The 19,077-nt window shown below is 44.7% G+C and overlaps 1 protein-coding gene across 1 annotated transcript in view; it reads left to right on the forward strand.

Moving 5' to 3' along the window:
• MED13 (mediator complex subunit 13) overlaps nucleotides 1–19,077 on the forward strand; it is a 1,552,815-nt gene that overhangs the window by 549,854 nt on the left and 983,884 nt on the right. Inside the window, exon 10 of the mRNA XM_085649419.1 lies at nucleotides 10,069–10,285. Within this exon, the coding sequence (XP_085505545.1) occupies nucleotides 10,069–10,285 (217 nt within the window). The remainder of the gene's footprint in view (nucleotides 1–10,068; nucleotides 10,286–19,077) is intronic.

The raw sequence follows: 19,077 nt of genomic DNA on the forward strand, positions 1-19,077 counted from the left end.
AGGAGGCAGGAGGGAGGAGAGGGTTGATTATGTTTGTCTGCTTTGAAGCTCTAAGACATGGCCACCTCACAAACAGGGAATCCACCATGAATTCCTTTTATACCTTCATGTAATAACATGCGAGTATCTGTCCCACAGCTGAAGATTACCCAAACTTGGATCATGTGACCGGACTATAATGCAAAGCCCACCAGTAAGTATAAGATTGAATGACTGCCAAAAAAAAACCCCCAAAAAACGTTTTTGGTAGGGTCAGGTCAGAGTTCATACCTTAACCCCATTGAGGTTTTTTATTGGGACTTTGACCTGTGCATAAACAAATGCCCTCAAACAACCTAAGGTGAGCATTTTTGCAACAAGTGGGCCAGAATTCCTCCCCGATTACTAAAAACTAAATATTAGAAAAAAACCTTTACTTCAAGATACTTAGACTATAAACACTTCCACAAATTAAAAGCTGCTGTTGGATTTTTTTTGTTTTGTTTGCTTTATCAATGAGTAAGTGAAATGCGTGTGATTTATCACCTGAAGAACAAATGTCTCTACGTGATAGGACTTGTGGCCTAAATTAACGTCTGGTCTAATGTAATATCAGAATCTTAAAGGATAGTATTTTTTCAGTGTTTTACATTTCTGGCTGAGAGAATGAGTTACCCGAATTAATCTTTCTAAGAAGTAGGTTCTCAAGGGTCTTCCTGCAAGTCACCAACATGGTGTCTGAGGGCATCTGTAAATATTCTAATTAATGACTTAGTGATGTTAAACCATTTGTCCTGCCCTAAGCAACTGCTCTGTTGCTTTTGCTCTCCGTCTGGGTATACTTAAAGGTTACATGGAGATAGCTTGTGTTGAATCATTCTACAGAGCAGGGTTTTTATGACTCCTATTTAAATCTCTGCTGTTGCAAAATTGACTATTTCTAGATAGATTGTCCTGTGTATCTTGAACTTGTTTGCTGGCGAGCAAGGAGGTTCTTGAGCACACCAGGGGTTGTTTCACTAGAAGCTACCTGGGTGCTGCAGTGATGGATTCTGGTGTTCAATATCTGTTAAACTGTCCATGGATTTCTGTTTGCACCTTTTAAGTGCATTATTGGGATTGCCTGGCAGGAGAGGGGGCTCCTTTTCTGGCATGCAGCTTTCAACATTATCAGATTTAGGTAACCTTTTGTTCGAGGCATATGAGCTGCACACTATGCATAGATCGTCATCTGGTGTTGGGTCCGGATGTTTGCACTTGTTTTTGTCCTGGAAAGTCTTTGGAAGTCACGAGGTAGGTGACTCCTCCTTAGGATCATAGTGCGCATGGGCATCGGCTCCATCCTCATATCGGGTTCGGATGTGTTTCTCGTGCTCCAGTTCGGAACCGTTACTGATTCCTCTTTCGATGGTATTGTCTCGATTGCGAACCCTAATCGGCGCGCATCTCTACAAGTCTATGATTCCGGTCGTCGAAGAAGGCCTTCGGGCCGACCTGAGCCTTGGCATCTGGCTCATGGAAAGGACGCCTTTCAAAAAGTGTCCTCCATGTGGGTCGAAGTTTCCCCACACCAATCTGCATGAGGTGTATAACCTCTGCCTCTCTCCGGAGCACAAGGCCAGAGACTGCCTAGCTTGTGCCTCTTTCCGTTCGAAGACCATGCGGGCTTGACTAGCTTGAAGGACCATGGCTCGCTCGTCGAGTTCGATCCCCCACGACATCTTCCAAGAGGGGGTCAATGTGCCAGAGGAGCGGATCGAAGAAGGCCTCATCAACGCCTCCGAAGCCAATGACTCCGACGTCGAAGAAGTGACTCCGGCTCAACGGGTCGTAAGTAGAGACGTCGACTCCGACCCACTCCCTACAACAACAAAGGCTTCGGTCACACCTTCACCTTCGGGCTCAGGTGCACACCGACACACTGCTTCCCATGCTCCGCCCTCGGGCCCGACAAAGAAGCTTATCAAGCCTTCCGGCTACTCGGGCTCGAGTCTGCCTGCCACCGGCGCCGAAGCCCATTCATCAGCACCAAAAAAGAAGTCGCACCCATCCTCCGAGCCGACCGCTACTTCCACCTCGAAGCCCTCGGCACCGAAGACACCGAGCAGTGACCCCCCGGCACCGAAAAAACACTCTGAGCCGACGAAGAAGCCACTCCCCAAAAGTTAAGAATCACACTGTTCGGAGCCGAAAAAACAATCTACACCGAAGAAGCACACAGACTGGTAAACCACACGGCTCGAAGCCCAAAACCGCTCCGGAGCCGGCGCCGAAAAAGCCCTTTATGTCGACACCGAACACCCAACCTTATTCAGAAGAGCTTTTTAGACCAGACCCTCAACAAAAAACTAAAGACCCTTAAACTGGTCAGTTGACTCTGAGTTCCAGAAAAAGACCACTGGACATGCCTGCACTAGCTCCACCACCTAAAAAGAGGGACATAGCCACATCACCTATTAGGGTCCCTTCTCCCCCCCCCCCCCTCCCCCTCCCCCCTCCTCCACCTCCTCCTCCACCCCCTCCCCCCTCCTCCACCTCCTCCTCCACCTCCTTCTCCACCTCCCCAACCACCTCCTTCTCCTACACCATCCCCTACACCAGTAGACGATGACGACACATGTGATGACACAGGGGATGGTGACAACGACCTGCCCCTAGGTGACCCCAGTCCACCAGGTTCCCCTGACCCCTGGGATGACTAGAATATGCCTGATGTCCCTAATGTCCCGCAAGATGATATCTTCCCCTCTAGGCATTCCCCACCAGAAGACACCACGGGTTTTAATCAGCTGATACACCGGGCTGCCCAGTTCCACGGGGTCGACCTACATACGGAACTGGTCGAAGAGGATTTTCTTAATGGACACCTTTGACACCACCCAAAGGTCCACATCCACGTTACCCATGCTCAAAGGGGTTATTAAACACGCTACAGAAGTATTTAAGGACCCTGTCAGGGCTAGAGTCATCAATCCTAGAATTGAGAAAAAATACAAAGCTGCCCCTACAGACCCAGCTTACATTAAGGGCCCTGTTCCATTAGACTCCATGGTATGCTCAAATGATAGAAAAAGGGCTAATTCGCAGACATCAAGTGATGCAGCTCCACCGACAGAGTCTAAACTCCCTACTCAACACCTCCCGGACAAATACAAACATAAGGCCAACTACCTCATACAGGTGGGTAAAATTATCACCAACACCTCTATCCTGTGCGCTCTTGATGTGACAGATACGGCATCCAGAACAGTAAACACAAGCGTCCTCCGCAGGCACGCTGGCTACGCATTTCCGTTTCTAAGCCTGAGGTGCAAAGCTCTATCCACAACCAACCATTCGACCAACACCTTTTCGGCCCTAATGTTGATGCATCCCTTGAAGATGAAAAAGGACACCGACACAGCCAAATCAATGGGAGCCTTGCAGTCGCAAGCTCCCAGACGTTCTTTTTGTCGCTCATCTTACAAGGGCAACACCAGGGGATACTAGTCTGATACCCAATCCACCTCTTACAAGGCTCCCACCCAATCCACCTTCATCAGAGGTTATCAGAGAGGAGGATACAGAGGCAATAATAACAAGGGCAGAGGCAAGACTAACACCCGCTCTGCCTCCACCCCTGCCCAATGACTTCCCTCCGCTTCCCCCGGACCATTCCACTGTTGTCGGTGGAAGACTACAACAGTTCCTTCCTGTCTGGACCATTATCACCACAGACAGGTGGGTGCGACAAATAGTGCAATCAGGTTACTGTCTCGAACTTACCTCTACCCCCCCAAACATTCCACCCAAACAGCGTCCAATGTCAGCAGAACATTTGTCACTCCTGACACAAGAGGTAATTTCCTTACTACAAAAAGTGCAATAGAACTAGTTCCCCTGCATCAACAAAACACGGGAGTTTACTCCCTGTATTTTCTCATACCACTATCAATTCAAAGTACTCCCTTTCAGAGTCACAACAGCACCACGGGTGTTCACAAAGTGCCTAGCAGTAGTCGCATCCCATCTAAGAAGACAACACATTAACGTCTTCCCATACCTCGACGACCGGCTCATAAAAGCCAGCTCGTACAAACAATGTGTTCATCACACTCACGCGACTATCCAATTACTCCACGACATGGGGTTCACAATAAACCACACCAAGTCTCGTCTGCAACCCTCTCACACGCAACAGTACCTCGGCGCCACAATAGACGCCTCAAAAGCGCTAGCCTACCCCAGTCCAGCCAGGATAGCAAGCATTCTCGCTCTCCTACCCAAATTTCAGCCGCATCACTCTCTTCCCGCTAGAGTGTTCATGCAGCTCTTAGGGATGATGGCCTCTTGCAAATTCATTTTGCCTCACGCAAGACTCCAGATTCGTCCCATACAAGTGCTTAGTGCGCCAATGGAACCAGGCTCAAGGTCAGCTAACAGATCTGGTGTTGGTAGACGGTCGAATTCATCACTCTCTGCAGTGGTGGAACACCAAAACCCTTTCCAAAGTGCGACCTTTCCTAGAGCCAGTTCCTCAAATTGTCATGACAGCGGACGCATTGCTCTCCGGCTGGCGAGCTCACCTGTTACATCACACCATGCAGGACAGGTGGACACCTCAACAAACGTTATTCCACATCAGTCACCTGGAATTATTGGCTATATTCCTAGCCCTAAAAGCATTTCAAAAACAAATAGGCAAGACTGTCCTAGTCTGCACAGACAACATGACAGCCACGTACTACATACAGAAACAAGGCGGGACACACTCTCTGCAGCTCTCAGCTAGCACAGAACATATGGGGGTGGGCTATACCTCAGAACATTTTTCTCCTAGCCCAACATGTCCCAGGAGTCCAAAACACCATAGCCGTTCTGTTAAGTCAAACGCAACAGATCCACGAGTGGGAACTCCATCCACAAGTTCTTCAACCATTCTTTCAAATGTGGGGGCAACCACAGATAGACCTCTTTGCCACCCACGAAAACACCAAATGCCCAAGATTCACCGCCAGATACCCACACCCATTGTCCAAAGGCAGTGCGATATGAATGAATTGGTCAGGCAGATTTGCGTACGCCTTTCCGCCTCTCCCACTCATACCACTGGTGGTGCGCAAACTACGGCAACACTCACTGACACTCATTCTAGTTGCTCCAACTTGGGCCAGACAACCGTGGTACACCACAATGCTGGAACTGTTAGTAGTTCCGCACCAAAGATTACATCTCTCACCCTGCCTCTTAACCCAGAACCGTGGAGAAATCAGACACCCGGACCCAGCTCAGCTCAACCTTGCGATCTGGCTCCTGAAAACTTAGAATTCGGTTACCTTAACCTTCCTCCTGACTGTATGAACGTTATTAAGGAAGCTAGACGCCCTACCACTAGAGCCTGCTACGCAGCCAAGTGGAAACTATTTGTGATATATTGTCATAACAATAACATCAATCCCCTAGATATGTCTATCCAACACATCATAAGCTACCTACTACACCTACAAAGGTGCAACTTAGCCTGTACGTCTATTAGGCTACACCTTGCTGCCATAGCAGCAGATCTACAAAATAGTCAAAATGTATCACTATTCAGGGTACCTGCCATCAAAGCCTTTATGGAAGGATTCAAAAGGATAATTCCTCCCAGAGTTCCACCCTGACCTGTGTGGAATTTAAATACCGTTCTCACAAGACTAATGGGACCTCCCTTTGAACCTCTACATAAATGTGAGCTACAATTCTTAACATGGAAGGTTGCTTTCCTAGTGGCCATAACTTCTCTAAGAAGAGTTGGTGAGCTACAAGCACTAACTCTTCAGGAACCATTCTTACAAATCCATCACAATAAGGTTGTTCTCCGAACTAATCCTAAATTCCTCCCTAAAGTCATTTCTCCCTCCACCTTAATCAATCTGTGGAGTTGCCCGTATTCTTCTTGCAAACACACACAGTCCCAAAAAGAGATCTTCATACTTTAGATGTTAAAAGGGCATTGCTCTATTACATTGAGAGAACACAACCTTTTCGAGAAACGAAACAATTTTTAGTTTCTTTCTCACCACCACACAAAGGCAATCCCATATCAAAGGCCGGGATAGCCTTATGGATTGTTAAATGCATACAAATTTGCTACCACAAAGCAAAACATACTTTAACTGTTCCTCCTAGAGACCAATCTACAAGAAAAATAGGGGCTTCTATGGCATTTTTAGTGAACATTCCATTAGATGACATCTGCAAAGTAGCTACATGGTCTACACCGCACACGTTCACAAAACACTATTGTGTAGATGCGAAATTAAAACAAGCTAGTGTGGGCCAAGCTGTACTCAAAACCCTATTTCAGACTACTGCAACAGATACTGGTGGCCGCCGCTAAGGAATGGGACTGCTATACAATCTATGCATAGTGTGTAATCTGCAGCTCGTATGCCTCAAACGGAATATGCTGCTTACCAGTATGCATCTGTTCTTGGCATGTAGAGCTGCAGATCTACACACGCCCATCCACCTCCCCGGCTTCCTTTATTTGTTCCAGTATTATAGATACGGTATACAAGGGCATCTTCCTGTTTCTTACAAAGCTCCATCATTTCCCTGCTGGCGAAAAACAATCTGAGGATGGAGCCGATGCCCATGCGCACTATGATCCTAAGGAGGAGTCACCTACCTCGTGACTTCCAAAGACTGTCCAGGACAAAAACAAGTGCAAACATCCGGACCCAACACCAGATGGCGATCTATGCATAGTGTGTACATCTGCAGCTCTACATGCCAAGAACAGATGCATACTGGTAAGTAGCATATTCCTTTTTTCTCCCTTTCTCATCTCCAGTCTGACTACATTACTTGGAGAGCCTTTCAAGGAGTAGTAATGTGCTTGAGAAAGGCATCCGTTACTTTGTCTGCAATAGTCTTTCTGAGAGACTTGTTACTTCTCACAGATAAATCCTAGTTCATTAACCATTTGATCTTCTGTGTGCATGTGTTCCATTCACTGTATTCTAGCGTTTCAGTTGCTGTGCTCATACTGCTTACTACTGCAGCCCCGCTTTTTGGCATGGATTGCTTGCATTTTCGTTCACTATTTGAATTCTACTGCATACTTCATCCAACATACATGATCCAATGTTCCATACATTGCACATGCACATCCTTCAATTTGAATCATGCTTCCATTTGAATACTGGTACATGTGCACCACTTACTGAGATCAAAACATGCCATGCTGCTTTAGTTTGGATATAATCTTTTGGACAATATGCGTGCACTTTAGTCATAAATACCTGTTGTGACTCCCCTAATGAGGGGAGTAATATTGTTACACTCAAATTAAGTCTCTGCAAAGAGTGCTTATGACGATTTAGTCACGGTCATTTATTTTTAAAAATCAAACCAATCTAGTTTTAAAAGAATTTAAGGCCACAGCAATGTTAATTAAATTAGAACACTAAAACGTTCAAACAAACTTTCAAGGTGAAATTAAACAAACTTTAGGTAGTTCAGTTTGCAAACAACTTAAACCAATTTGTGTAGCAGACATCGAACTAAGTCATGCCAGAGTGATTAACTTCGAAAACTAAATGAAATTTATGCAAAAAGTTTATGAAGTACATGGAGCAGTGATAAAAAAAAAAACAGGTCACCAATTCAAAATATATTTATAAACATTCTACACAAAATCAAAGAACATTTTAGAAAATGCATAGAATAGCATGAAATTTTGCACACTTTGCACGAAAGGCAAGGCTATTTGCCCTTCTGATTTTGGAACAAAGTTTGATTTCAGATTTACAGTTGTAATGGTGGACAATGTTTTCAAATTGATACACATAAATAGTATATTGTCAGGCAAGTACATTGCCCTACCCTCCGTTAGTCCCCCTACAGATTCCCTGCTGGATTGTATTTCCATTGTTAATATGCACAACCGCCACCGCATCAAAGCCATCCATCTGGTATTTTGACACTGTATCCCATTTGTTCCACTTTTTCCCAGGTATTGGTCCAACTACTTGAATTCTGTCAGTATTTCTAACAGTATGTTATGGCTTTGTTTGATTTATTAAGCTTCAATACCAACAGATGTTCTGGCGCAGAGGCTCAAAAACAGACTATAACATTTCAAATCCCTATTGGTGTTTGAAAGAGCATTTCCTGCATATTGACGTGCTGCTTAAGCTATGTACCCTCCTTGGAAAGTGGCTCTTGAACCTCCCAGGTCATGTAGCAATGCTCTTAAGCAGCCAAACATGTATCACAATCCAAAGTCTACCTCTGCTCATCCAGGCAACAAAAGAACACAGACTAATGGCACATGAAAGTTATATAAAGACTAGTACAATGTGTGGGTCATGTAGGTTTGCAAGTAAATTGAGAACTTAATTAAGCTAAAAAGAAGTTTTCAGCACTTACCAGTCTTTGGATTGGCTAACAAAGTACGCACACTGGTCTTGGGTGTATACATTTTTAACAAACATTTTAATTGATGCACTTCCATCACTTAGTCCCTGAACGTTAAGGATTTATTTGTCGCTTAATGCTATTCAGCAACTAAAAAAGGATTATCTGTGCAGTAGTGCAGTCTACCCAGGCCTAATGTCTAACATAGTGCCTTACTGGCACCCATGATTATCACATGTACAGTTATGGGCGCACAGTGAAAATTCTTACAGATTTTATAACAAAATGCTTTTGACTCCTGTTACAAAAGTGAACTTGAAATTGATCCACTTAGCCTTTAGTCAAATATTCTACATTGCATCCGTTTTCTCAGTGCATTTGGAGTACATGAGTTTAACCTCTTCAGTAGAATACATTTTATTTTGCCAGCTTTTTTTTTTATCTTCGAGCCTTTGTCTGGCTGACTGTCAAGAAGTTATACAAAGTCCTCTAAAGACACTCGAAAGGCATATATGGCTAAACTGACTCCATTGCGGATTCCAAAATTTGTCAAACCATGTTTCTACTACTTTTTCGAGCATTCCCATGTTACTGCATGGTCAGATAATGGACTTTTTCTAAAACTCTATTCTGGATGAGGACAAGTTACTTCATTGGATCATTGAGTCTCCAGTATGGTTGACTTGGCTGGAATTGTTTGTGATTCATCCTCCATAGTAGTGATTTGGATAGCCCTTTAGTCTGCTCATTCTGCAAAAAATAATCTGATGTTCTTGGGGTATAGTGCTATTGGTCTTTTAATATGTGAGACTCTATCTCAGTCACTAATACTGAATGAAATAGACAATGAAAGCGCAAGCTAACATTCTAAGCATACTTTCCAGGTGTAAGTCATGTTCAAGAATGTGCATAGAAATGGAGTTCAGATTTAGTCACCTGACGTGTACTATCTCAAGTGGGTTTTGTAGTACAGTCCGCTTTGTGGAAATCGTCTTGGGAATGATAGATGCATTACATACATCCAAGCATGTTTTTGCTCGTTGTCTTCTATTTTAAGAGTACATTTGCATAGAAAGATCTGATCAAGCTCATGTTACTTATAACCACTCCAGTGAGTAGCATATCAGCGATAACTTTGAATATATATATTTTTTTCAGTAGATGATAATTTGCGGAACTTTAAAGTGTTTATTTTGATCTTTAGTTATGTTAGCAAAAGTGCCAAGAAAGCACCTATGTCTTAGCAGATTTCTTTGAATAAGTGCGCATAGTCACATGATAGCAGTCTGCTTGAAATTGAAGTCTGAGGGTTTCCCATGAATTCAATTAACTTTTAAGGTAGTAAACTACTTTCTGACCAAAATTAAATAAAGACTTGATCAAAAATGTATACCTATGAGCTATCTTTTTAGTGTGATTATCTTTTGAAGAAGTCTGGGGAGGAAATCCAGAGTGGCAGTAGTGAGAAAGACCAAAAACGTAAGCTTTGTACCCTTGGTCTCTGTTAATGCTTAATCAGTGAGTTTGACTGGACTGTTGAAAAACAGGTCCTTCGGTTCAATGTATATGCTGTCTTCCCTAGTGCATGTTGGATGACTGAAAGTTGTATCTTTGTTAATTTCTGATTACTAGATGACTTGTTCCTCAAGCCTGTCTTTTGTTAGCATGTATTAATGTGCTTTACCTTTTTTCTTTGCTGTACAGATCAATGGTGCAATACATGAAGCCTTTAAAAGTTTCAGACGACCTAGTACAACAATATCAAAGTAAAAACCAGTACCTACCCACAGTTCTATCAGACACTGACAATGGGCCTGAAATTGATCCTTACGCCTTTGTCGATGGTGATGATGAATTAATATTTTCCGATCCAAAGAAAGAAAGATCGGTGGTTGACCGTGAAACTGGTAAAAAACACAAGGTTTGTGAACAGCTTAATTTCAACTATACTGTTTTAAATGTACTTTAAAGTTTGGAGAATCCATTGGTGGTAATCCAGTTCCAAGTAAAGTTAAAGCAACTCTGTATGCAATAACTATTTATGAAAAATTGAAAATGAACATCATTCAGAAGACTTTTATGTTTAAGAAGTATGAAAATAAAGGAGAGCTTGTTGCCATGCAACTTTGGTAGTATTTCATATAACCCAGTGGAACCAAATCTATGTACTTTGAGGCAATTTGAGCTGAGCTGTTAGGGTAGCCTGTGTGCATCCAATAAGATGGAAAGCAAACTGCCTTTCACCATCCCCCATGCTCAATACCACAGTAAAGCTCCAAGACCACCTTTAGTGCTTATTCCAAGCCTAGACTTAAGGCTTAGGAAATGAATTCCAAATACTATCTAAATACAACAGTCTAGTGAGTTGATCTTCCCACAGACTTAGTTTGCTAATGGTGGTTATGACCTTGGATGTTGTGGATGACCTTATTAGCTATGTGAAGGCAGTCAACACATTGTAAAGACCTTTTACCATCTTCGTTGAACTATCATGGAAAGTTCAAATACCTGTACTACTTTGGAAAATATGGCTAAACCATTAAGCATTGGCAAGGTCAATATGGTCTCGTTTATCTGACTTGGTGGCTTTGCCAGTGTTTTTGCCGATGCTGTACTGCAACAGAAAAATGCCTTTTCCCAATGCTGCACCCCTTTGACAAGAGAAAGCACAATGACGTCCTCAAATGTGTGCATATGCTTCATGACATGACATGACAGCCCAGCTTCATGCTGATAATAAAAAATGTATAGGGGTTAGCACTAATCCCCCGCATAACCTGGGCTTAAACACGTGTGAATGAAAGGTGGTGTAATGTGGAAATGGATTCTCATATCGTTGTCAAGTGATTTAATAAATTAATCCCTGGGGCTGTATGCACAATCTCTGCAAATGTATTTTAACCGAGCCTATAATTGTTCACTCCTGGAGTAGGTACCTGGGTTATACAAATACTGTAAAATACATTAAACCTACAAAAATAAAACCAATAAGCAAACATGTGTAAAGGGCTAACAATTCCCCTAATTGCACATACATAAAACATATCAAATACCAAACAAATATACCAACTAGAAAGTTACTCACTTCTGTCTCCCACTTGTTTTATACAGATATGACTGTTCTTTCCTTTTTAAACAGTCCATAAATGAGAGAGTCTGATTTCTTACTCATTCTTTGATCTAACAAAAAACGTTTCAGATTGAGAAATCGCTCTTGATGCAGTGCCTTTGTATGCCGTTAAAGTATCGGAGGATGTTAACAGCATCACCTTTCTCAGTTGCATGCTTAGATCTTGCAGACCCTCACCTTGCAATGCTACTCTGTAACCTTGATACCTCCCATTGTAGTTTATTTTTTTATGAAATATACTTTTATGTTTTCCATGAGTTGGCAAGATAGACATGGTGGCTCCTCTGTTAAGGCGGAGGAGCGTCGCTCCACTAACCAAATTGCTCCTAGATATGGAAAATAAGATGGTACTAAAGTTAATTTATTATTTTATTTTTCAAAATCTTGTGCTGAGTGTCTGGATGGGGAATGGAGCTTTCTTGTTTCTGCTGCTGTCAGTCGGGCAGCAGCAGAAAGCAGTGATGGGCACTTAGGTTTAAAGTGAGTGTTTTTTGGGCTGGCTCTCTTGCGATGGCCAGCCAGACATGCACAGTTTATTACCTCTCAAACCCAACTGCAGAGTACTTTTTGGATTACTTTTTCTACTCAGTGTGATATGCCTAGATATCACACTGGGACATTTCCTGGATAAAGGTAAGTAAAACTGTTTTTCATTAAAACAGTTGCTTAGGTTTCTTCAACTATATTAGGTATAATTCAACTCCACACTTGGAACTTTTTCAGAGGAAAAGCGTCAGTGCAATCCTATGGAGAACAATGAGGTTATTGGTTTGCAGGTAAGCAATCAATCTTTGGAGTAGAGTTTCTGGAGTAAGAACAAGGGTTCCCTCAGGGTCAAGTATTTCTTTTTTTTTTTTTTTTTAACGCATTTTATTCCGTTTTCAGTTTATGCATAAACATTTTACATCTGTTCTTTGGTACATCACCTAGTTGTTTCTTACACATACAGAAGTTGTAAAAGAAAAGGCACAAATGTATATTTAACAGATGTAATCTGTACAGTTTCGCACTCCAGTGAGAGATGAGCAGTTTGCATATCAGGATACACTTTTTAGGCGAGTTTTAGAGCTCAAATTCCACTCCCCCCACACTCTCCCCTCCCACAAAAGGATGCATCCTTCCCAAGCAAAAGTAAAACATTCAAATGAAGCTGCTATGGTCTGGGTGTCTGTGTCCCGATATACATCCTCACAGGGTGATCAAGCCGGAGCAGTAGAGGCAGAAAAAGGTGGGCAGAGAGGTTCCGTGTCAGAAGGGAAGGGGGTACATAATCAGTTCAATACATACTGCTTAACTTTACACAGGTGCCCAGGCAATTAGATAGATACAAGTGGACAAAACCTAGGGCGTCCGCTCAGTCTTCGGGATCAGTTGCGGTGTGTAGTTTGAATTGTTCTAACAGATGGGCCTAGTCCATTGATAGTTTTTTTCCTCATTCCCTTATACTCTCCCTCCACTTCCCCTGATGCGGCACGCACACACGATTTCCAGCGCTGCGTGATAAGTCTCTGGGCTAGCATCAAGGAGAGCCCTGTAAAGCGACACAATACAACAGCCAATTTGGGGAGGGGGCAAATACCCAAAAGACAGGCCTCGATAGTAACCCAAGTGGTGCGTTCAGTAACTTGTGTAAGGTTCTGTGTGACTTCTGCCCAAAAACCCTTCAGGGAGGGACACGCCCACATCATGTGGATAAAATCAGCATCCTGGCGGCAACACCTAGGACAGTCCGGAGAGGCCATCCGAGTAGTATCGCCTGGGGTGTGAGGTAATATTTGCACTTATATTGCCTTAAAACGGACATTACGGTAGATGTGTCTTGGGTATTCTAGGATCTGTGCCCATTCTTCATCTGTGAATTCCCTGGCTATTGCAGTTTCCCACTTCTGCCGTAGGGACATTTAATGAAGCGCCCATATGTAGACTTAATCCACGGTATAAACATCTAACCAGATGGCTGCCTTGGCCCATTATGTGTAGTGCTTGCAGAAGTTGGAAGGTAGGGGGTTCCCTCTGATGCACCAACCAGTCCCGGCATATGCAATGTGTGATTGCAGGATGAGTTAAGAACAGTGTGTTTGGAGCACCATTAGTTTGTGTAAATACTTCATGAGGCATTAAATTCCTGTCCAGGAATAAATCACCCACTGTTTCAACTCCAGCCTCCACCCATCTCCGCAACCTGGTGGTCGATAGTACTCCCCTCAAGGTTGGTAAGCCACACAGCGGAACATTTGGGGCATAGGGAGTGGGAGTTTTGGCATATTTCAGCGCCAGTATCCCGTAATGGAGTGCTATATGGAGAAGAAAGGGGTGATCCTATACCCGTCCTGCACCTGGGCATTATAGTGTCTGTAATGACCCTAGTTGTAACCGCTCAGGAGAGTAACCAATTTGGAATAAATTATGGCCTGTCAGCCAGTATGCTTACCATTGCAATTGCCCGGGTATGCAGTAGGCTTTAAAATCTGGTGCCCCCTTCAATGTTTGGCAGCTGCATTTTGGCAAGGGCGAGTCTGTGACAGCCTTGTCCTCAGAGCAGTGACGTGAGCAATGTGTCGAGTGCTTTGTAGATCCATGCCGGTAGGGCTACAGGCAGGTTCACAAATTTATGTAAGAGTCTGGGGAAGCATGACCATTTTAGAAACATCTATGGTATCCAATGTGATCCTGTAAATGTGAATGCCCAAATATTTAAGTGATTGGTTCTACCCTGAACAGCAGCAGACCAAACTGGAGAGTGGGTGAAGTGTGTCATAAAATAAGTACGCCACTGCTTGAGAGGCTTTGAGATGTAGGTCAGATATTCCCCCAAATTGCGTGAACAAAGAGGATATAGATATCATGTCCACATGCATGTCTTTAAAATACAATAGCATATCATCCGCATAGAGCGATGCGGAGTGGTTTACTGAGTCAATTGGGATGCCGTATGTTGACATAACGTGGCGTAACTGTTGTGCCAAGGGCTCTAAAGCTAGCACGAGCAAAAAGGGCGGAAGGGGACAGCCTTGACGCGTGCCACGAAAAATGATATGCGTGCAGATGTTGATTCCCATTTTGGCTCGCGCTGGAGTAAAGTAACTCCACCCAGCTTTAAAATTCTGGAGGGATTCCAAATTTGGCCAAAGCAGCCAGCATGTATGGCCAAGTCAGAGTCAAATGCTTGACGAATATCCAATGAAAGACAGCCCGCTCGGGGGAAAGGGACTTGAGCTGTATGTAACAGGGCATAAAAACAGCAGATGTTTAAGGAGATGCTACTCTTTGGTATGAAACCACATTGGTCTGTGTGAATCAATTTATGGAGCAGGGGGAGTAGCCTCAATGCCAGGATTTTACTAAGACTTTTATGTTCTGTATTAAGTTTTGAGAGGGGTCTAAAGGAGGCGAGGTCTGTTGGGAGCTTATCAGATTTTAATACGGAAGTCACGATCTCCTCCCTGGTCGTGGGGGGCAGGGCTCCTTCCGCTAGCAAAGTTGTGTATAGCTGTAATTGTTTGGGGCCTATAGGTGACGCAAAGGTGGAAAAAACTCGACAGGAAGACCATCCGAGCCAAGTGTGTCTCATGTAAGTATACAATTTGAGCACGACAACGTTTTAATTGAGCCACAATTCCATGCTTCTTGTGGATGGAAGCCATCCCTCGTATATTCCAATTCCAGGAGAAGATAGTGTATGACAAAAGGTGGATTAGCCCAGGGCAGGCCGAACCACGGGACCATACTAGTTGAGTTTACCATGCTATCTCTAGATGAGTACTCCATTCATGAAGTAGTATGCACTAGCCGGTGCTTGGAACTGAACACAAAATTAAATTTGCCTTCTGGGGCGTGGACATTTTACCTGGATGGCGAGGCACCCCCTTCGTATTGCACTTACAGCACCATCAGGCCAATGGGTCTTTACTAAGCTGTGTGGACACTGAAGGAAACAATGCTATGCCACCAGCCCGGTCATGGGCCAGAGGAGGCAGCTATTCAGCAGTGTAAAAAACTGTGTGGGAGCCTTAAGTCGCAATCGTGCTCGGCCCCGAAGTCAAGTCAAAACAAATGGAGACTTGCAGGGCAGAAATTTGCAGCCAGGTGGGGAGCGGTCTGCAATACTCCTTGGGGCCCCCACTCCTGTCGCGGTTAGGCCACAAGGATCTGACTCAGCTGTTAGAATGTGGAGGGGGTAGGGAGGGGGTCCAAACACTTCTAAGGGCCCACACTCTCGGCACGGACCGGCCATGACAATCACTTCAAGCCACACAGGCAGAGAGGAAGAGGGTTCAAACACTGACATTACAGGCTCCTCCAGTATGCAGTGCGGGTCCAATACCCACAATCAGCCTGGGTAGGCCATTACCTAGGTTCTCGCATGCTCAGACACACCGCATGAGGTAGGCCTGGCGAGAAGTCCCAGGGGAGTCTGTCACTTCAGGGCCTACTCACGCCGCCATTGGCTCACTCCGGTGCGGGTCAGTTCAGGTCCTCTGGTCCTTCAACGTGCGGGGGGCCGTGGGCTCCACCGGACCTCCACCTCCAGTACATACTGAGGCCCACACCACTCCCCGGAGCCAGTATCCACAGCCGAGGGATGGCGGGAGGGGGGACACGAGAGGAAGTCCCATTAAATTCTTGGGGGTGGGGCACTGCCCCTTCTGTGAAAGGCCACAGCGATCGCCCCCCCAGTTGTCTTAATCTGCCCCAGCAGTTGGGGAGGAGGGAAAGGGGGGGCGGGGGGGGGAGCCTGTCTGCACCCACAGGCAGTCTGCAGTCAAAAGTAGTCTCGTCCAGCTGGGCCCGCATCTGGGGCCTCGCGTGTAGAAGCACGCCGCTCCAGTCGACCACAGCTACTGGCCAGGATTCTGAATTAACGGGTCCCAGGCGATGCCGCTGCCCACAGGCCTACCTCCGTCATGGCAGGCCCGCTACTGCCAGGGATGGCTCCGGATCATAAAGTGCCCCCGGCAATGCACAGCTCCGCACTTTCAGGCCACGCTCCCTCTCAGCGTCCCTGCTGGCAGTCGAGGCAGCTGGCTTCAGAGGTAATGTCATGGATTAGGCATCTTGGGCCCTGAGCACGATATTTATGCGACCCCCCAGGGTCAATTAGGCACTCAAAAAGCACCCTCAGCTAAACTAGGGCAGCCGGGTGCAGAGTGCTGAGGTCCAATATTATCCTTTGGGGCTGGGGGGCCTTCGGTTGTGGCTGCTTTAGGGAATAATATTAGATAGGGGTCAAACCCAATATACCCTTGAGGGCTTGGGCAGATAGATACGAAAAGGTCAATGTGCCAACAAGGGATTTGTTTTAAAGTGATCAGTTAGTTGTGAATTTCAAAGATTTGAATCAATAGGCATGTTAAGATAAATTAACAGCAATGTGAAATCAATTAAATGAACTGGACATCATTAATATAAAATGATAACAACGCACACGGGGGTTTCTTTTGTGATTTAAACACAATAATTTTTATAGTTTTATCCAAAGTAAAAAGAGTACAAAAGAGATATAAATTAGAGCAATATATCATGAAAACTGGGGACGGAATTAAGTCCTCATTTCATCTAAATATACACATCTATTCCTGATTGGTTTGAACAGAGATGAAACTCTTTCTGAGCATACAATCTACTGTACATAACATGTAAACTGGAATTAGATGGTAAAGTCGACGTTTCGGTCTTGGGTGTTGTCAATCCGTCAGACCATCTTCAGGACAATGATTGCTTAAACAAGGACTCTTGGAGGTCTCAGTAGCGTTCTCACGTAACTTTGTTTAAAATCATGTGGGTATTTACACATGTAGAACTTGGCATCAGCAACTGCCAGATAGTGTTATTGCGGGAGTCAATCCTGCCGTGGTTTAATTGTTTTCTGTCATTAGTCCTCAGAATGCGAAATGTTGTCCTTCTAACACGAAGGCAGCCTAATGAAGCACTGCGCTGTCATGTGCTTTTAAAGAATGGCTGTGTTTGCAATTCAGCACAGCTGAGAGTATTCTGACGTTAGTCTTCAGAAAACAGATGGGGGTCCGCTTGCGTCGAAACGCAAGCGGACCCCCATCTGTTTTCTGAAGACTAACGTCAGAATACTCTCAGCTGTGCTGAATTGCAAACACAGCCATTCTTTAAAAGCACATGACAGCGCAGTGCTTCATTAGGCTGCCTTCGTGTTAGAAGGACAACATTTCGCATTCTGAGGACTAACGACAGAAAACAATTAAACCACGGCAGGATTGACTCCCGCAATAACACGATCTGGCAGTTGCTGATGCCAAGTTCTACATGTGTAAATACCCACATGATTTTAAACAAAGTTACGTGAGAACGCTACTGAGACCTCCAAGAGTCCTTGTTTAAGCAATCATTGTCCTGAAGATGGTCTGACGGATTGACAACACCCAAGACCGTAACGTCGACTTTACCATCTAATTCCAGTTTACATGTTATGTACAGTAGATTGTATGCTCAGAAAGAGTTTCATCTCTGTTCAAACCAATCAGGAATAGATGTGTATATTTAGATGAAATGAGGACTTAATTCCGTCCCCAGTTTTCATGATATATTGCTCTAATTTATATCTCTTTTGTACTCTTTTTACTTTGGATAAAACTATAAAAATTATTGTGTTTAAATCACAAAAGAAACCCCCGTGTGCGTTGTTATCATTTTATATTAATGATGTCCAGTTCATTTAATTGATTTCACATTGCTGTTAATTTATCTTAACATGCCTATTGATTCAAATCTTTGAAATTCACAACTAACTGATCACTTTAAAACAAATCCCTTGTTGGCACATTGACCTTTTCGTGCTTTAGGGAATGGCAGCAAAATTCCTAGGGCTAAGCTCAGGGCAAAGAGGGATCCAAGTTTGCACACAAGGTGCACCTATAGCAGCAGTTTGAGGCTGCAGGCATCGTCAGGAGGCTTGAGGTAGGTCAGGGATCACCATGACGCAGGTCAGGTTTGCTTGGGGGGGGGGGGGGATCCTCCTCGTGGTGTTGGGCCACTCTGGCTGTGAGCATCTAGTGCAGAGTGGTGCTGACTTGTGGATTCGGCCAGAGTCTGGTTCTTGAGCAAGTTTGGTGCTCACAGGAGACCGTCTTTGTGGGGAAGGCAGGTGAGGTCCTCCAGGTTCTAGGGGGCTGCTGGCTGCAGGACATGACTGAATTCTGCTGGAGCAGGCCGTGGTCAAGACAGGCCGGTAGGGCTGGGGCCAAGTCAATTGGTGTCGTCCTTCCTCCAGCACGTCTCTTCGGTCCCTCTTGCTTATCTGAGGAGGCAAGGTGCGAAACACGTTGGTTACATATTCCTTACCTTAGAATTACCCCCAGGCGTCAGACTGGATCCAAAAAGCTTTTCATCAGCAGTACCTCTGCGCGTCGGAAGGTGGCGTCGGTCGGCTCCGCGTCCGCCGTTGACGCCAGGATGACATTGCGTTAGCTACTTACACACCACCCTCGACCGCGGACGTCAGTTCTTACTTTTTCCGCGCCAGCCAGCGCAGATCCGGGAAGAGCGGTACCTTCAGTCACTTTTTGACTGACTTTTTTCTCAACTCCGGCACGCGGAGCCCAAAGAGTCGACTC

Source organism: Triturus cristatus, chromosome 3_2 (genome assembly GCF_964204655.1).
Source record: "Triturus cristatus chromosome 3_2, aTriCri1.1, whole genome shotgun sequence".
Taxonomy (NCBI): Eukaryota; Metazoa; Chordata; class Amphibia; order Caudata; family Salamandridae; genus Triturus; species Triturus cristatus.